Genomic DNA, 15,714 nt, shown 5'->3' with positions numbered 1-15,714 from the left:
AAACCAACCACAAGAGAATCATGGACTCAGTCAAACCTCACTTATACAGTGAAGCTGCATGTCCTGCTAGGCTCAATACTTCTTCCAGAATGTGCAGCTAAATCATCCAGGCTGCTCAAAAGCCAAAGTAAATGTTGGTCAGGTAGTTTGTTGATGTTTCCAGAGCGCCTGGTGATCAAATCCAGGCCTAACGCTGGGGTTTGTGATGTCATGGAAAAACCTGCATATTCATGAGACTTTTTTTCCCCACTGAAATGCACCCATGAACTCCAAGAAATTTCCTACACATCTGTAGCCACGCAGCTCTGAATGCATAATTCTGAGCCTCTTTGATCTGCCTTCGGCCTCTTGAACTTCACATGCAGAAATGATGTAGCCTTTTCCACTGTGTCGTAAGAACAGATGTTTTAAATTCAAGATGTAGGAAAAGCAGTCAAACGGCACTTGTAACCATGAAAGATGAAAATCAGATTTCCCATACTCATCTCCCCTGTGCAGATGGAAAGGAGAGGGGATGCCACTCGGGACTCTGAGATGATGTGCAGTCACTGCTCATCATCACAAATACAAACAAATTTGCTTTCTTTTCTGTTGCAGCTGAAGAACCACCATTTTATTGGCTTGTTATAACCTGAATAAGCCTGTGTAAATCCCAGGGTCATCAAAGAGAACACCAGACATTTCTCCCTTGGACCACCTGACCCTAAGCTAACAGCAGCTGCTGGCTACACACACATCGGATGGCACTGCCATGCTGTGTGCTGCAACATGACGTGGTGCACTACCTGCTGTCTGGGAGCTCACAGATTACTGGAGAGAAATTCTAGCATTTCTCCATTTTCACAGTACAGAGAGCAACAAAAATCCTTCCCTTAAAGCATTGTGGTTTACCCTTTCCCTGATCAGTTATCATCTGACCCACCAGCTGAAGGATCTAAGCACATGTGTAGCTCAGAAAGCAGCATGGACACGATCCAACAGGCAGCCGTTAACCAACGCCAGACACATTCTGTCACTACTGCAAAGGCCTGGACCTACATGCAGTGATAACTTGATGAACTGTAAATACAGAAATACAGTAACTCACTGCAGGAGCACAGAATCTTCTTAAAAACATAATAGAGAAAAAACAGAAGAGGAAGTCTGTGGGCAGTTGCTTATTGACACTAACTACATGGTTCTGCTGCCAGTAACAAATGTTATAAGGTAGCAGCCCACAAAGCATAGATTTCTCTTTTCTCCTTCCTTCTTCCACATTGCATGCTACGATAGATCATGTGGCACCAATGTCTACACAGAATTGCAGCTGTTCCCTGCCTTCCTCCAGGTCCCACATGGTGAGAGAGAGCCATACATGGTACCATGAGCAAAGCCTTCATTAAGCATTTTGTTCTCGCTGTGAAACCTCCTATTTCTGTGACTTACATGGATTTGCACAAATATTAAGAATATAATCCTTAGCAGCTAAGCCATTAAAAACATGCATTTCACAGAATCCATTATCAATTATAAAGCCTTTATTTTTGCGTTGCTCATTTACAGTCTCTAAGCAACACTGTATCCTAGCACTGCATTGTAACATCTATGGCCCTTAGGACAACACTAAAAGATGACAAAAAGTCATTGATGGTGTGTTTACTGACTTCATAGTTTGTCAAAAATTCAACTCATAGGCAGAGACTGCTTTTGCTTCTTTCAGATAAACACATCAGTTTACACCTCTGTAGAAATATCCAATGTTTTCGTTCTACTACAGAGACAAACAAGAAATACCCATTTTTGTCTTTAGCTTTTCTTCCAGAATGCAGTTCTGCACAGTGCAGGCTATGTTTTTGTTAGCCAGGAAAGGTTTTCAGCAAGTCAAATTCCTGCAGTAACCTCAATTTTTCTAAGTTAAAATGTATTACTCTACCTTGTATCTACAAAAGACATTTCCAAGATTTTTTTTCCTCCACTGCTAGCAAAAAGAAGAATCATTTCTTTTCAAAATCACATGCAAATAATTCAGCTGATCATCAAAACTTTTATACCTGGAATAACACAGGAATGCTTTTCTGAATGCTTTTTCTGCTTTTCTGGCAGAGACAGAGAGGGGAAATTCTTCTTAGCAGCTGATTAGATATGATATTCTTTTAAATAAACAGTAAACTCTGTGCTGGTCATTGAGCTCACTCCAGTGCTTTGCACGTCCGTGTCTGACTTAAACCATTTCAATATATTCAGTTTTTCCTTTACTTTTGGTGCACTGAGCAGTATTCCCTTCATATTTGTGGTGAAAGTGATTCACCAACAACTGAAAGGAGAAATGAAAACGTGTCACTTATGCCATCACTACTGGTAATAGAGCTGGCAGCATTTTACACACACCATCCGGTGAGGTATTTATTTCAACTGTTTTAGTCTAGAGGAGCTTTGGGTTTTATAAATGAAGATTTTGTGCCTGAATAAGAAGGGCAGCAATCTTACCAACACTAATGAGGTGCAAGATGACAAGTGTGCTTTGTACAAATTTTAAAATTGCAAGGTGCATTTATATATATATATATATATTTAAATCAAATAAAAGAAATACAGGAGAAAAACAGTAAGTAAACTTTGTTTGAGGGTGAAAAAGCAGGAAAAAATATTCTGTTTATTGGCACATTATTAGAAAACAATTAGAAAATTATTAGAAAACATCCATAAGAACTCCAGCAGTCACCTCAGTAAGGTGCAATGCTCCATACTACGTTTTGCACACAAAATACATCACAGTTAAGATGCAAATGGCTCCATCATTACCTCTGGTGGCCTATAAGAAATGCTGATTTATTTGAGACTAAATAGGGAATTGGAGTAGCTGCTGGAGTTAGATGGGAATGTAGGAGGTGATTGGACAGCTGTTAAAATCACGCATGGTAATTTTGATGTGCTTTTTCCTATTTGTTTACCAGATCTGGTTATGAGCCAAAATCAACAATCCTAATTTTGATGATCAACAATCTGACATAGATTGAAGAAAGCCCAGCATATCACAGAATCCTAGAACCATTAAAGGTTGGCCTTGAAGGCCATCTGGTCCAACTCCCCTGCAGTGAGCAGGAACACCTACAGCTCCATCAGGAGCTCAGAGCTCTGTCACCCTGGGGGTCTGCAGGGATGGGGCACCACCATCTCTCTGGGCAGCCTGTGCCAATCCACTCTTACTGCAAAAAACTTCTTCCCTATATATTTAATCTAAATCTCTTAGTCTGAAACCCCTCTTTTAAAACTATTTCCCCTTGTCCTATCAACAGACTCTGCTCAAGAGTCTGTCCCCTTCTTTCCTATCCTAATGCCCTGTCACCTTGTCTGCAAAACAACAAAATTATTCATTTGCCTTAGCCTTCCATATGCATCACTGTAACTGTATATCTAGATATACTAATAGAAAACAGCCTATACATGCTATGAATCACAGTCACATCTTACTGTGGAAGCTGTATGAAGATCATCAGGTTACTCTGAACGCCACCTTCTTGCCAAAAACCCCTGACTTTGTTACGTAAATTCAGTGTTAACATTTGCAACCATCCCTATTTACATATAGCCCGTTATCTCAAGTATATTAAAATCCATAGATAACAAACCTAAACAGAGAGAGTAGGAAATGTACCACAGTTATTTGTATGAGTGAGATATCTGATGAAGATCACAATTCAAGGTGCAATTCTCAGCAGTTAAACCAATTTTTTTTAGTGTTCTGCAACATTTAGAAGTGGACCTGAAGAAAACAGGGATGAGTTCTGGCCTACGTAATGAGATACCTTACAGAGGCCACCATTTTCCATGCCTCTTAGATGTGGAATTACTCGCAAGCAAAGCAAGTACAATCCACAGAAAGAAATACCAAGCATAATCTGCAGGTGAAATAACATCAGATCATTGTAGATAAATACAGTCATAGAAATGAAATGGAAAACAAACAAACAAACAAAAACCAACAAGGAACAACACAAACCACTCCAGATCTAATCATCCCTCCAGGCATTTCTGGCCATACATTATAACTCTCCCAAGAGGATAACTGTTTTCTTTCTCGGTTCCAATATTGTTGAACGAGCAGCAAGCTCAGTTTCCATTTTGTCTTCATACTAACACACAACATAGCACTTAAAATAATATTTTTAGGAATGCCCAAATTACGTTTAATTAAAAACTACGCCATGCACTTTGTCATGGAAAGAAAGTCTCATTTTCAAATCTGGGACCTTTAAAAGGTCTGCATTACTAAGCTTCAGCAGCTCTGAAGTGACTGTCCTTGCATGAGCTTGTTTGCAGCAGCTTACCAATATTTTGCAAAGTCTGCTTTCAGCAGTTTCTTATTATATATATATAAAATATATATATATATATATATATACCTGCAGATAAGTGACATTCAGTGTTAGGAAAAAAATAGTAGTCTATTCAGGACTGGCATTCCTGGTGAATACGGAGATCTGCTTCCATGCTTCAAACTAACAGGCGTTTACCCAGCAAACAACTAGAGCTTTAGCATGAACAATCCTTCCAGTCAGTTCACTGACTGTACATAAAAATGCTGTTAAGCGTATGCCTAAAGGCAATGCTGTTTTGAATCACAGCAACATCATAACTGAATTTCCATTTTTGTATCTGTTTCCAAAAGGGCAGAGATTTTACATATATTTCTTCTTTCTGTATGTGCACCCTTTGGTATTCTTGATTGTCTCCTCCACTGATGCACAAGAAGTTATCATGAAATGTTTTCAATATTCTGACTATTAAACCCACATAGTTATACAGACATGGTTGGTTTTATTTCATCTTGCTTGCTTTTGAGCTTGTCCCTCTTCACCACTATGGTCTCAGATCTAAAAGATCACTTAATTGAGTGATTAATTTTCTCACTAGCAAACTAGCTAGGTATTTGGTACATATCAACATCAAACCAAAACAGAAATAACCCACACCTGTGAATTTTCCTTTCCTAATAAGATGATCAGATTTAATTTTAAGGATTACAACAGATACCTGACTCCACTACCTACTCCACTTGTAACTACCAACAGTGGGGTCTGCTAAGTACACAGTGCAACTAAAAAGTGAATTTTAAAAGTATTCAGGCTGGTGGAAATAAATTAATAATCAGTTTGCTTAAGTTCTTCTGCAGACAACTCCCTGGATAGCTTGTTATTTGCCCTTGAACATCAAGCCTTTACTCTGAATAACTTGAATAACTTATCTGTCCCGTGGACGATCCTGTCCAAAAGGCTTGGGTGTCCTCAAAGAATTATGGTATTTTTTAAAGAAAGATCACTCACATAGCTTTGCTTTATAACAAAATGGAATTATGCCCTCTGTAGATTAATAATAAATAGATGCAAATAGCATGGGAATTTATAAATGACAACGTGCAATTCATTTTATAATGCCTTAAAAAAAACTTTGTGCAAATGTACCCCCTAAATCAAGCAACATTTTAGAACACACAGTAATCACTAGGGTAAGCAGTACAAAAGAGAAAAAATCCTATGTACGTACCACAGTGCTTCCATTGTGCATGTTATGTGTGTCCTTATGGGCATGGGCACAAAAATCTATGCAAGCTGTGACACCAGAGAAAGGCCTACCGTCCTTGGATCCGAGCCGACAGTCTGGGCCCATGTGTTCATTTTCCACCTAAAAATAAAATAAACTACAGGTACTTAGGACTGAAAGTGCGTGACTTAAAACGCTGTTATCCGCAAATGCACTTATGGCTGAATAAATACAGCCAGGAAGAATAATGAGAAAGCATGTATTTTCCCTTGAAACATTCAATACTTACTACTGTTGTCAACAAGACAATCAGCTCCACCAGAATCAGAACATCTCTAAATATATATATATATTTTTTTACAGTGTTATTGGTATGACTTTTACAAATGCACAGCTCAGGGCATAACTTAATCACTAGCTGAAACAGAAAAGATACATTATTCTAGAACTAACCATGCAAAGTACTGGCTGCAGGTAAGCAGTGGGATTCATCACATCGGAGATCTGCCGCTTCTACCCGTTAGCACACTTTGGAGTCTCATCTTTTCCAGCAACACTGCCTGTTTAGAGGTACAGCTACACTGACCGAAGATCAGACCTACCTGGTTCTGGAAAGCTTCAGGAGCAAGCTTTTTATAAACCGGAGCCACATCAGTAGCTAAAGTTTGCAAATTATGTTCAAGAAGTTCCTCCTGCAGGGAAAGATGATGCTTAGAGAGCTGCAATTTACTTCAGAAGAATTTAGAAGAATCCAGTTTAGAGATGTCTGACCCGAGTCAGCAAAGCTAATAATGTCCACCTCTATCTTATTTTATTAACAAGACTTCTATGCCTCAGTCTTTTGTCACTGGACATAAACAAGCCTATTCTTGCACAACTAAATTACCCAAAGTGATCATTATAAGTCAGGAAAATAGCAACAGAGGATGTGTGGTAGGATAGAGAAACCCAGTATGCAAGGAATTTGTTTTTCATGTCACTTCTTCCTGCTCATATACAGACAATCAAGGAAAGGGATCTATTCCACAGAAAATAGAGAAATACTGAAAAATTAGATTACATTCTGTGTGGATATGGAAACCCATACCTTCTTAAAGCGTTTTGTTCATGAGGCCTTCATTTCTGTTGATAAATTTCTGCTATAGAAACACCTACTAGAACTGAAAGTAGTATTCAGCTCCTTGGGAGAAGCCCATATATATACAGAACTAGCTATATAGCAACGTCACACTTAAGCTCTTATTTAGAGAAACACAATTCCTAAACTCCTGCTTTTCTGGGAAAAACACCAACCAGCTGTGAAAGAAAAGGCGGCAGCTGAATCCAGGGTGACGTACTCCCTCTACTTTGTTTTCCTGCAAGGAGCAGGCTTTTGGGGACACCTCCAGCTTCAGTTTTGCACACTGGGTAGTGGTAAAATATGGACTCATAGAATCCACAAAGTTGGAAGGGACATTTAAAGGTCACTCAGTCTATAACAGCTTACTATAATAGCATATAGTCTAGAACAGCTTACTTTTATTTTGTTACACGAAAACAACTAGTCATCATATATTATATATTTTATATACTTAAGTGTTTACAAGATTATTTTCACATTTTTCAATTACAAAATGATACTGTGTTTTTAATTTGCATGATAGCAGGTTTATTAACTGCTGATTGCTACCACATGTACTTCTGAGCCTTGCTGAAGGTAATGCATCCTTAATTATCTATTACTCTTCTCACCTAGGTAAATTACACCCTTAACCTCATCTCCCTCCATCCAGTGCCTCAAATGATCAAATGATCCAAATCCTTCAGGATACCAAACTAACTTCTCTTCTATTTGCTGTACCTCTTGGCTTTGTGTCATCTGCGAAATCATCAATCTCCAGTTAGCTGCTAAAAAAATTAATGACAAAACTAAACAAAGAGAAAAATTATTTACCAGTAATTTCAGTTCTTTGAGACATTGTGACAATCTGCACGCCGCAGGCACCCAGAGCTGAGGCTTTTGCATAGCAGTAGCCTGAGGGTGCACGTGCTGCCCGCACAGGCAAACACCACGAGTCCTTGTGTGCTCTGCAAGGACTCATGCTTTCTGCTGCAGAAGCTAAGGAGTTTTTAAATCTCAATGGAAAAGGGGAAATGAGAGAATGCACTTTTAGATCACACATCTAGAACACGTCCCACTACTGGTTAAAGTAATCTCTTTCAGACAGCTGATGATATAGAAAGTATTATCCTCCAAAAATCATCTGGTTACCTGCCAAGTGAACAGGCAATGCAAAACAGCTCCCATTGGTGGGGCACCATTTCTAGATGCTACCGTGAATGCTGCTATACTTAGCCAAGTGTCTGAATGCAGCTCTGCAGCTCAAGGTGGCAACTTCATGGACACAGAGGAAGCAATGCCAGCTGAGCCTGCAGCCTTGTGCAGTGCATTCTGATCAAAGAGAAATCTATTTGAGCTGTCCTTTAGGAGATCTGGATGCAGACTAAAATTTCATTAGACAGCACATATGAAGACTTTGTTGATCCCCAAGATACCGTTATTAAAAGCATTACAAATCTACATGCACAGAATGCTCCAAACACAACAATAAGCAGGGAGGGAACCTAAAACGTAGAAAATGGAAAGGGACAAAGGAGAAGGGGAATATCTATAAATATTGATATGAATATATGATATGATATAATAATATGATATGAATATCTAATAAACACATCTTTCTGTAAAATGGAAGTTTATTACCCTTAAGGCATTTGAGACAAGTGGAGATATTTTCAGCTTGTACTGCCTTAAGTCAGGTATTCACCAAGAAAAAGGAGAGACATGTGGTGTGTGCCCTAATCTGTTTAGGCAGAAGCCCCATCAGCATTCTTGGCTAATGAAGTTTGTAAATACTCATGATGTAAGTGGACAGCACAACTCAGAGGAGACTGAGGGGTTTACATTCATGCACATAAGCATAAAAGATGCTTAATCAATTCTTTTACGAAAAAAAGTTAAAATTTTCAAGGAATATTTAGCTCCAGTGAACAAACTGACATCTCTCTTCCAAAAAACACCATATTTCTTTACATGTGTACACTAACATTATAAATACCAAAATACTTCTACTACTACCTGACCTTCAATCAGCAAGGTCTTCTCTGTATCTGGCAGCAGTAGAGTTCAGGAGCTGACAAAGAAATTCTCCCAGAAGGAGAAGTAGGCAACAGATTGCTATATACCACATGCCTCTTCAAGCATGTCAGATGTGCTAGGAAATACCTAATTCTGTTATCTGGGAGGTCGACAGGGCAATGAGGTTAGATAGATCCACAGCCAGAAAAAAAGGGACCTTTGAGATACCCTCAAGAATCTTTCTGCTCTGTGTTCATCAGGCAGTGGTTATCTATTTACACCACCATTATTCCTTCATCATGAGACAAGTAATTCTTTTAAGAGGTGCATTATTTTTCATCGTATCCATTGTCTTATTTTCTGTGTTGAGCTTTATATCATTACTGATGTTCATAATCTGCAATTAGAGGATCACTTGGATGCATCATATTTTATTGTAATTCTCAAGAAACTTGTTGTCCAGGAAAAATCCAGTTTATTCTGGATGTCAGATAAAGGATCAGGTTGCTACAGTTCCAAAACATTTGATCAGATGCCTGTGTGATAAGCTATGCAGACATGTGTGAGAGAGCATCGGTATCTGTGGATGGTTTCTAGTTCTTAAAATCATCTGAATAAATACTTGGAGGCAAACAGAACAAAACAATAAAATAAATCTTACTTGTTTAGGGTCATCAGTGAGAAGCCTAAACTTCCTGGGGTTTTTGCTTCTGGCAAATTTACATCCATTGAAATACATGCTCCATGAACAGCCAAATGAGAATGATGCTCCACACGTTTCTGGATCAAGTCCCTGACATGCACACGTACGGCTGTGAAAGGAGATAAAGACAAGTCAGTTGATGATGCAGCTTGCCTTTTTCTTAATGGTCAATGCTATTTGCTTTTTCTTTTTTAAATACATAACAAAACAATGCAGGAATTTACAAATTTGTAGTTTAATGAGGTATTTTCTGTTAATGAAGTATTCATTAACAGAATGAACTTTCGGAGGACTTTCTTGCCCTTATAGACAGTTCCAACTCTCTGAAGTCTCACAAGTTCCGCTCTCAGGAAATACATAACATTGAGTTATAGCTACCTAAATATACTCTCATGCTTTTTTGATTTTGACATCTCAAAGTACAAGAAGTACAAAATAGTACCACTCCTATTGAAGGTTGCCCGTAAATACAGTAAAATGTTACATCAGGCAATACCATTATCTCCAAATTGATCCAATGTTTAAAACAGAACAACTCCACTTACCCTGGCCATTTAAGAACAGAAGCATTAGACTTAGATCACTGCACAGCTATTAGGGAAGGCAGCACGCCCTCCTCTCACAACTGGCCAGCCTGGCTCACAGGTGTGGTGGAAGTCAGGAACCACCTTTTTAGCAGCTCCTTACCGTGGCTGCATGTGTACAAACACAGAAGACAATTTCACTGCCAATCCTTTCCCCGGGCTCCCATTGTACAAGTAGCCCTTAGAGCCTGGTCTGTAGAAAAGGCCAGAAACTAAGTTTTATACTAAAATGACACCTAGTGGCTTGTAATTTTAAATAAGTTTTCCTGCATTTATCAGTTGCACTACTATTGAATTTCCATGCTGTTAAATTCAGAACACTCGAAGGGCAACACAACAGTGGGTGACAATTTCAGGAGCTTACTCTTCATTCAGTGCACATCTGCGGCTCGTGGGACAGCCGTATTTTCTGAGGCTCTGCGTCAGCTCTTTGTACAGCGTATCAGCCAGGAGATGAGGGATCCCCTCCCACGCCAGTATGAGAATCACTATGACAGCAGTCTGGCAGTGGTGTCCCGCACGCTGACGTACCAAGCATAGCAACTTCTCCTCATCACTACTTCTTCGTATCACCTGAAAGAATCATTTTGTTTATTCTAAGATAGAACTAGGAAACACATGAGGCCTGGACGAGAAAATAAAACTGCTGTCTGAAGTGTCTATCAGCAAGTAGGGTCGGGAAAGCATCACACGCTGGTCTCTTGGTGTAGCATGTGACTTTGTGTTGCTTTTCTACCTATAAAAGAAATAGCAGAAGGAGTATCTTAGATGTTCTACACAAACAATAATGACTGGTTTGAGGAAAAAACATCCACTAGAAGTATATAACAATCCTGCAATGACAGAGCCATTGAAAACCTAATAGTTACATTGCAAATAATACTGAGAATGTATTGCCAAAACCCAGAAAGCAGATGCATAAGCTGCACCCCAAAAGCAAACACACACTCATGTTAAGATGATTACTACAGTTACATACCAGTACACTGAATAATCCCCATCTTGCAACATAACAATAGATGGAAGCAATGAAATAAACTGTGTAAAGGAATCAGAGATTTTTCATAACATTAAAGTAGTTAGCAGAGTGCTGAAATATTTTAGTGACCTGTATGACATAGAAAGAACTTTTTGTCAATTTTATCCATATAATACATAAAAGATTAATATGATACAGAACACTACTACAGTGGCATATACCAATGAACTAAAAAAAAAATTATATGCCACATATTTCTGTTTTATCGTAGCTTGACACAAATTTCTGTCGTAAGAAGACCAAAAAGATGCATTACATCTAGGTAATAATAGAATATAATCCTTGACATACATTATCTGTTCTTCAGACATATCTGACCCATCAGAGCCCCTATGAGGCCTCCAACAAAAAAGGGGTCAAGTCCTCAGTGTTACACTTCAACATTCAAAACAAAGACAGTAAGCCTAGAAGCTAAATCTCCCTCCCTGCTCTGTCATCTCTAGGATGGGGATGAGTAGCTTTCTCTTCCTAAGAAAAGATACATCATGTATGTTCCTAAAAAAGATACATCTATGCAGCTGGTGAGCCCTTCCAATTGCAGATACTCTTCCAGCTCTGCAGCAGAACACTCACTCAGTACAAGCAGTTGGCCACTCTGGCTTTACCAACCACCACCCCCTATTGGTAGAAGGCCCATAAGTGTGTGTAAGGGAACCATTAGGTCACAGCTTGAACTGAAGATGGAGCACCCGGTGAAGGAGTATGGCTGGCCAGGAAGCACAGGTACAGACAATTTACATGTGCTTCCAAGGTGACAGGAATGGGTGAATCCAGGATCTCAGTCTCCCCTGGGCTTATTTAAGGGTTAGCCTCTAAAGGGAGAACATCTCCTAGATGAAGGTTGCTTTCTTGGGAGGAGTGTTCTACAACCAGAGATCGCCATCGCCAGCTGGATGAGTCAACCTTTTCTTCTGTGTGAGACTATTGGTATTCCCAACAATTCCTCGTGAAGAGCTTGTCAGAAGCACTGCTTCATAGGATAAGCCGAGCTAATAATGATAGAATATAAAAGCAGAAAGGCAACAATTTCACCTATTCATTGGATGTCTCCAGCTGTCTGGGTTTTCAAGCAGATTCTCTATCAGACTGATGCCAAAGCCTCTTTGTTTCCAGACACGTGGCTAGTGGTCATTCATATGACCCCTAGCCTGATCAACTGTGAATATCTAAATTATTTAAGCTAATTAAAAGTGGGAACCAAAATACCCTTGCAGTTAATCTGCAAATGAAAGGATTTTCAACAGACCAAAAGTTTCAGATAATGCATTTTTGCTTTGCAGGAAGAAGCAAGATGCAAGTTAGTTTGTGTCAAGGGAGAAAGAATCGCCCTTTTCAAGTTGATTACACAGTCTCACAATCAGCCTTAAACTCAATGAGAAAAGTAAATGCATCTGAGTTACCATTCCTCTTGGTTGTGACTGAACTACTGGTACAGTATTTTCTGTAAAGAAAGAGAAATAATGCAGCTCATTTACATTTGAGTGAGACTTACAGAAAATCTATTATGGTTGATCCATAATACAGGTTATTCACATCAGTGTGAATTGTACATTCCTGAGGCAGCATAGCTCCTTCCAGTCAGAAACAGAGGAATTTAATTTTGTTACTCAGCATGAAGGGTGATGCTTTTAATCTCTTTCTTCTTTCTTAGTTTTCTAGACTTTGTAACTTCAATGAGGAAATGCAATATCTCTTAGTTTCTCAGTACAACCTCAGGGTGCTCTTCGTGAGCTTTCACATAGTTCTCAGCTGAGTCCAGAAAAAGAGACAAATGGACAGGAACACAGTTTATAATCTGCTTCAAAGCAATGTCACACCACCTTGCAGTTAAACACAGATGGAATCTGCTTTGTTGTGCATGCTAGAGATAATGCAGTGCTCTTATTGGACGCACAAACATTCTGCAATCCACTGTCTTTCAGGCCACAGAGGTGACTAAAGGATTTATGAGTTATCTGGATTTTATTTCTGTGGCTCTTAAGAGGTTACTGCTGCAGCTGGAGCACTCCTGTCCTTAGGTAATTGGAGATAAGGCACTTTCCTTACCTATTAGTCTTAGAAGAACACAACCTGCACTGAAGCAATTGCAGTTCCTCGGGGCTTGCAGCCAGCAGCACAGCTGGAGCCGCATTGCTTTTCCCATATAAACTGATGATGTCCATGCATGTGTTACAGATGCTATCCTCAAGGCAATAATAAACAGAGCCTCTCTTGCAATAATACAAAATCCACAGCAATACCACGCAACTTTAATACACAGAGAACCACATTTGAGGAGGACAAGCCCAGCCAACAGAAACACCATGTAATTCCTGACAACAGCTTTTCTGATGGAGAAAATTCCTACTGTGCTCCTTGACTCAGTGACTTATTAGTTACATTAACACTGATGGAATCAAAGTTATTTCCAACTTGTCATTTGTTTTCTAGCACTTCCTGATATCACAGAATCACAGAATGGCCAGGGTTGGAAGGGACCTCAAGGATCATGAATCTCCAACCCCCTGCCACATGCTGAGCCACCAACCTCCCCATTTAATACCAGACCAGGCTGCCCAGGGCCCCATCCAGCCTGGCCTTGAACACCTCCAGGGACGGGGCATCCATAACCTCTCCGGGCAGCCTGTTCCAGCACCTCACCACTCTCACAGTAATGAACAATCCAATACATTTCTGAAATTAAATGGTAAAATATTAAGCTAAATTGTCTGCTTTTTTTTTTTTTTAAGTGAGCCTGAGATTATCTGAGTAACTGGTAAAATCCAAAATATGAGCACAAGCTGTGCATTGCTTATCTTGCTTGATAAGTTAACAGGCTGGATCTTTCACTGCTTCTCCAAGTAATGGACCTAGTAAGGTTTTACTGACTGATGATCCACTGAATTACTCTTCTTAACTTTAAATATCTCCAAGATATTTCTCTATTTCTGTCCCTGTTTCTGTAGCTTGAAATGACTGGGAATGGTACCAAGATCTCTTAACCCTTATATATCCCTAGACCAGGCAGTGTTTTAACCAACTTTTCTCCCCTGGTACTTTATGGAAGACATCACACATCTTAAATTCATGCATCATCTTAAAGTCACCAACACAGCAACACACGAAGTCTCAGCCTACACACTCTTTTTTTTAGCATATATTTGATATAGGTCCTCTTCAGTAGGCAAATGGAATTAGTATGCTGTTACAGCCACGGAATGCAACGCTAACATAATTTATAAATCAATTCTTCATGCAGTAATTCAAAACATATACGTATGTGCTATAGTTGGTAAACATAATTCCCAGTGCACTCATGGCTTCTGTATGAAGCACTCAGAAGCTGAACACTGAATTAAAAACGCAGCAGAGCAATCTGAGTGCTTCTCAGACTGCAAACAATGCACAAATCAGCCGGCAAGTCTAAGCCCCAAAAGCTGCAGATACTGCCCATGACTTCTGCATGGTTCACACGTGTAGTTAAAAGAAATGCTCCGGTAAATAATTAAATACTTTATTTTGGTTAACTTTGGTCTGTAATGCTCTTAAGGAGGAATGAGAAAATAACTGCTTGTTAAGCAACAGAATTTTAAAGAGAGCTTTTTAAAGTGGCTAACTAAAAACTTACTGCACACCAAAATCCCCATGGTTTCTTGGTGTCTCACACAGAAAAATAACAGTCAGAAAACCCAGACTTGCATGAAGTTTGTGAAGAATTATGTAACACTTAGGTGATGGCATCATCTTTTCGTAGCTACACAGGCCTGTATTATCCCTGAACACTCTTTAGCAAGTGGTAACTGACAGCAGTACTGGGTATCCATCAAAACATTTACAACAAATACTTTGCTTCAGCTGCAACACAGACATCTGACAAACTCACTTCACTGATACCTGGCAGCACTGCTCTGTACCCTCTTCAACTGGACATGAAGCTGCTTCTTGCCTGTCCCCTAACATCACAACATCTGGAACAAGAGAAAAAAAACACATGGGACAAACACCTCCTGAATAGCTTTCTAACGTGCATGTGTGCTTGGATGTACACAGCCATCATCATTGCAGGTAGCTGATCTGAGCAGGATCATAAAATCAACTTTTGAGTTGGGAGGGACCCTTAAAGATCATCTGGTGCAACTCCCCTGCAACTAACAGGGACACTTCCAGTTCCATGAGGAGCTCAGAGCCCCATCCAGCCTGACCTCGGGTGAATGCAGGGAGGAGGCATGCACCAGCTACATGGGCAGCCTGTGCCTCACCACTGTGACTGCAAAAAAAAAATATATATCCAACCAAAATCTACCCTCTTCCAATTTGAAACCACTTCCCTTGTCCTGCCACAACACACCCTGCTGAAGTCTCTGCCTCCTTCTTTCTCACAGCCACTTTGTAGATACTGACGGGCCACTCTCTGCTCTCCCCAGAGCCTTCTCTTCTCCAGGCTGCACAGCCCCAGCTCTCAGCCTGTCCTTTAGGGTATTCCATCCCTTGGCTCATTTTTGCGGCCCTTCTCTGGATGCACTCTAACAGATCCGTATTTCTCTTGTACTGAGTACTCCACATCTGGACGCAGCACTCCCAGTGAGGTCTCACCAGTGCAGTGTAGAAGACATCCATGTGTTTTCATCTCTTATAAAAATAAAAATTGTGCATTCCTCTTGTGCTGCAGTCTGGTGCCCATCACCACCATTTGCTGTACCGTGCCTGTTCTGTGTTATTACAGCTTGCCGTGTGTTCTTATTTATGCAAACATCTATAAAGATGGCAATTGAAG

The 15,714-nt window shown here is 39.8% G+C and overlaps 1 protein-coding gene across 4 annotated transcripts in view; it reads right to left on the bottom strand.

Annotated features, from left to right (window-relative positions):
• The window catches only part of TET1 (tet methylcytosine dioxygenase 1), a 74,216-nt gene that overhangs the window by 19,268 nt on the left and 39,234 nt on the right, over positions 1 to 15,714 (bottom strand). For all 4 annotated transcript variants that reach the window (XM_048943946.1, XM_048943943.1, XM_048943944.1 and 1 more), the window contains 4 exons: positions 10,287 to 10,495; positions 9,297 to 9,447; positions 6,123 to 6,212; positions 5,524 to 5,661 (listed from right to left, as the gene is read on the bottom strand). In XM_048943946.1, coding sequence (XP_048799903.1) covers positions 5,524 to 5,661; positions 6,123 to 6,212; positions 9,297 to 9,447; positions 10,287 to 10,495 — 588 coding nt within the window. The remainder of the gene's footprint in view (positions 1 to 5,523; positions 5,662 to 6,122; positions 6,213 to 9,296; positions 9,448 to 10,286; positions 10,496 to 15,714) is intronic.

Source organism: Lagopus muta, chromosome 5 (genome assembly GCF_023343835.1).
Source record: "Lagopus muta isolate bLagMut1 chromosome 5, bLagMut1 primary, whole genome shotgun sequence".
NCBI lineage: Eukaryota > Metazoa > Chordata > Aves > Galliformes > Phasianidae > Lagopus > Lagopus muta.
This window is presented reverse-complemented; position numbering and strand designations above follow the sequence as displayed.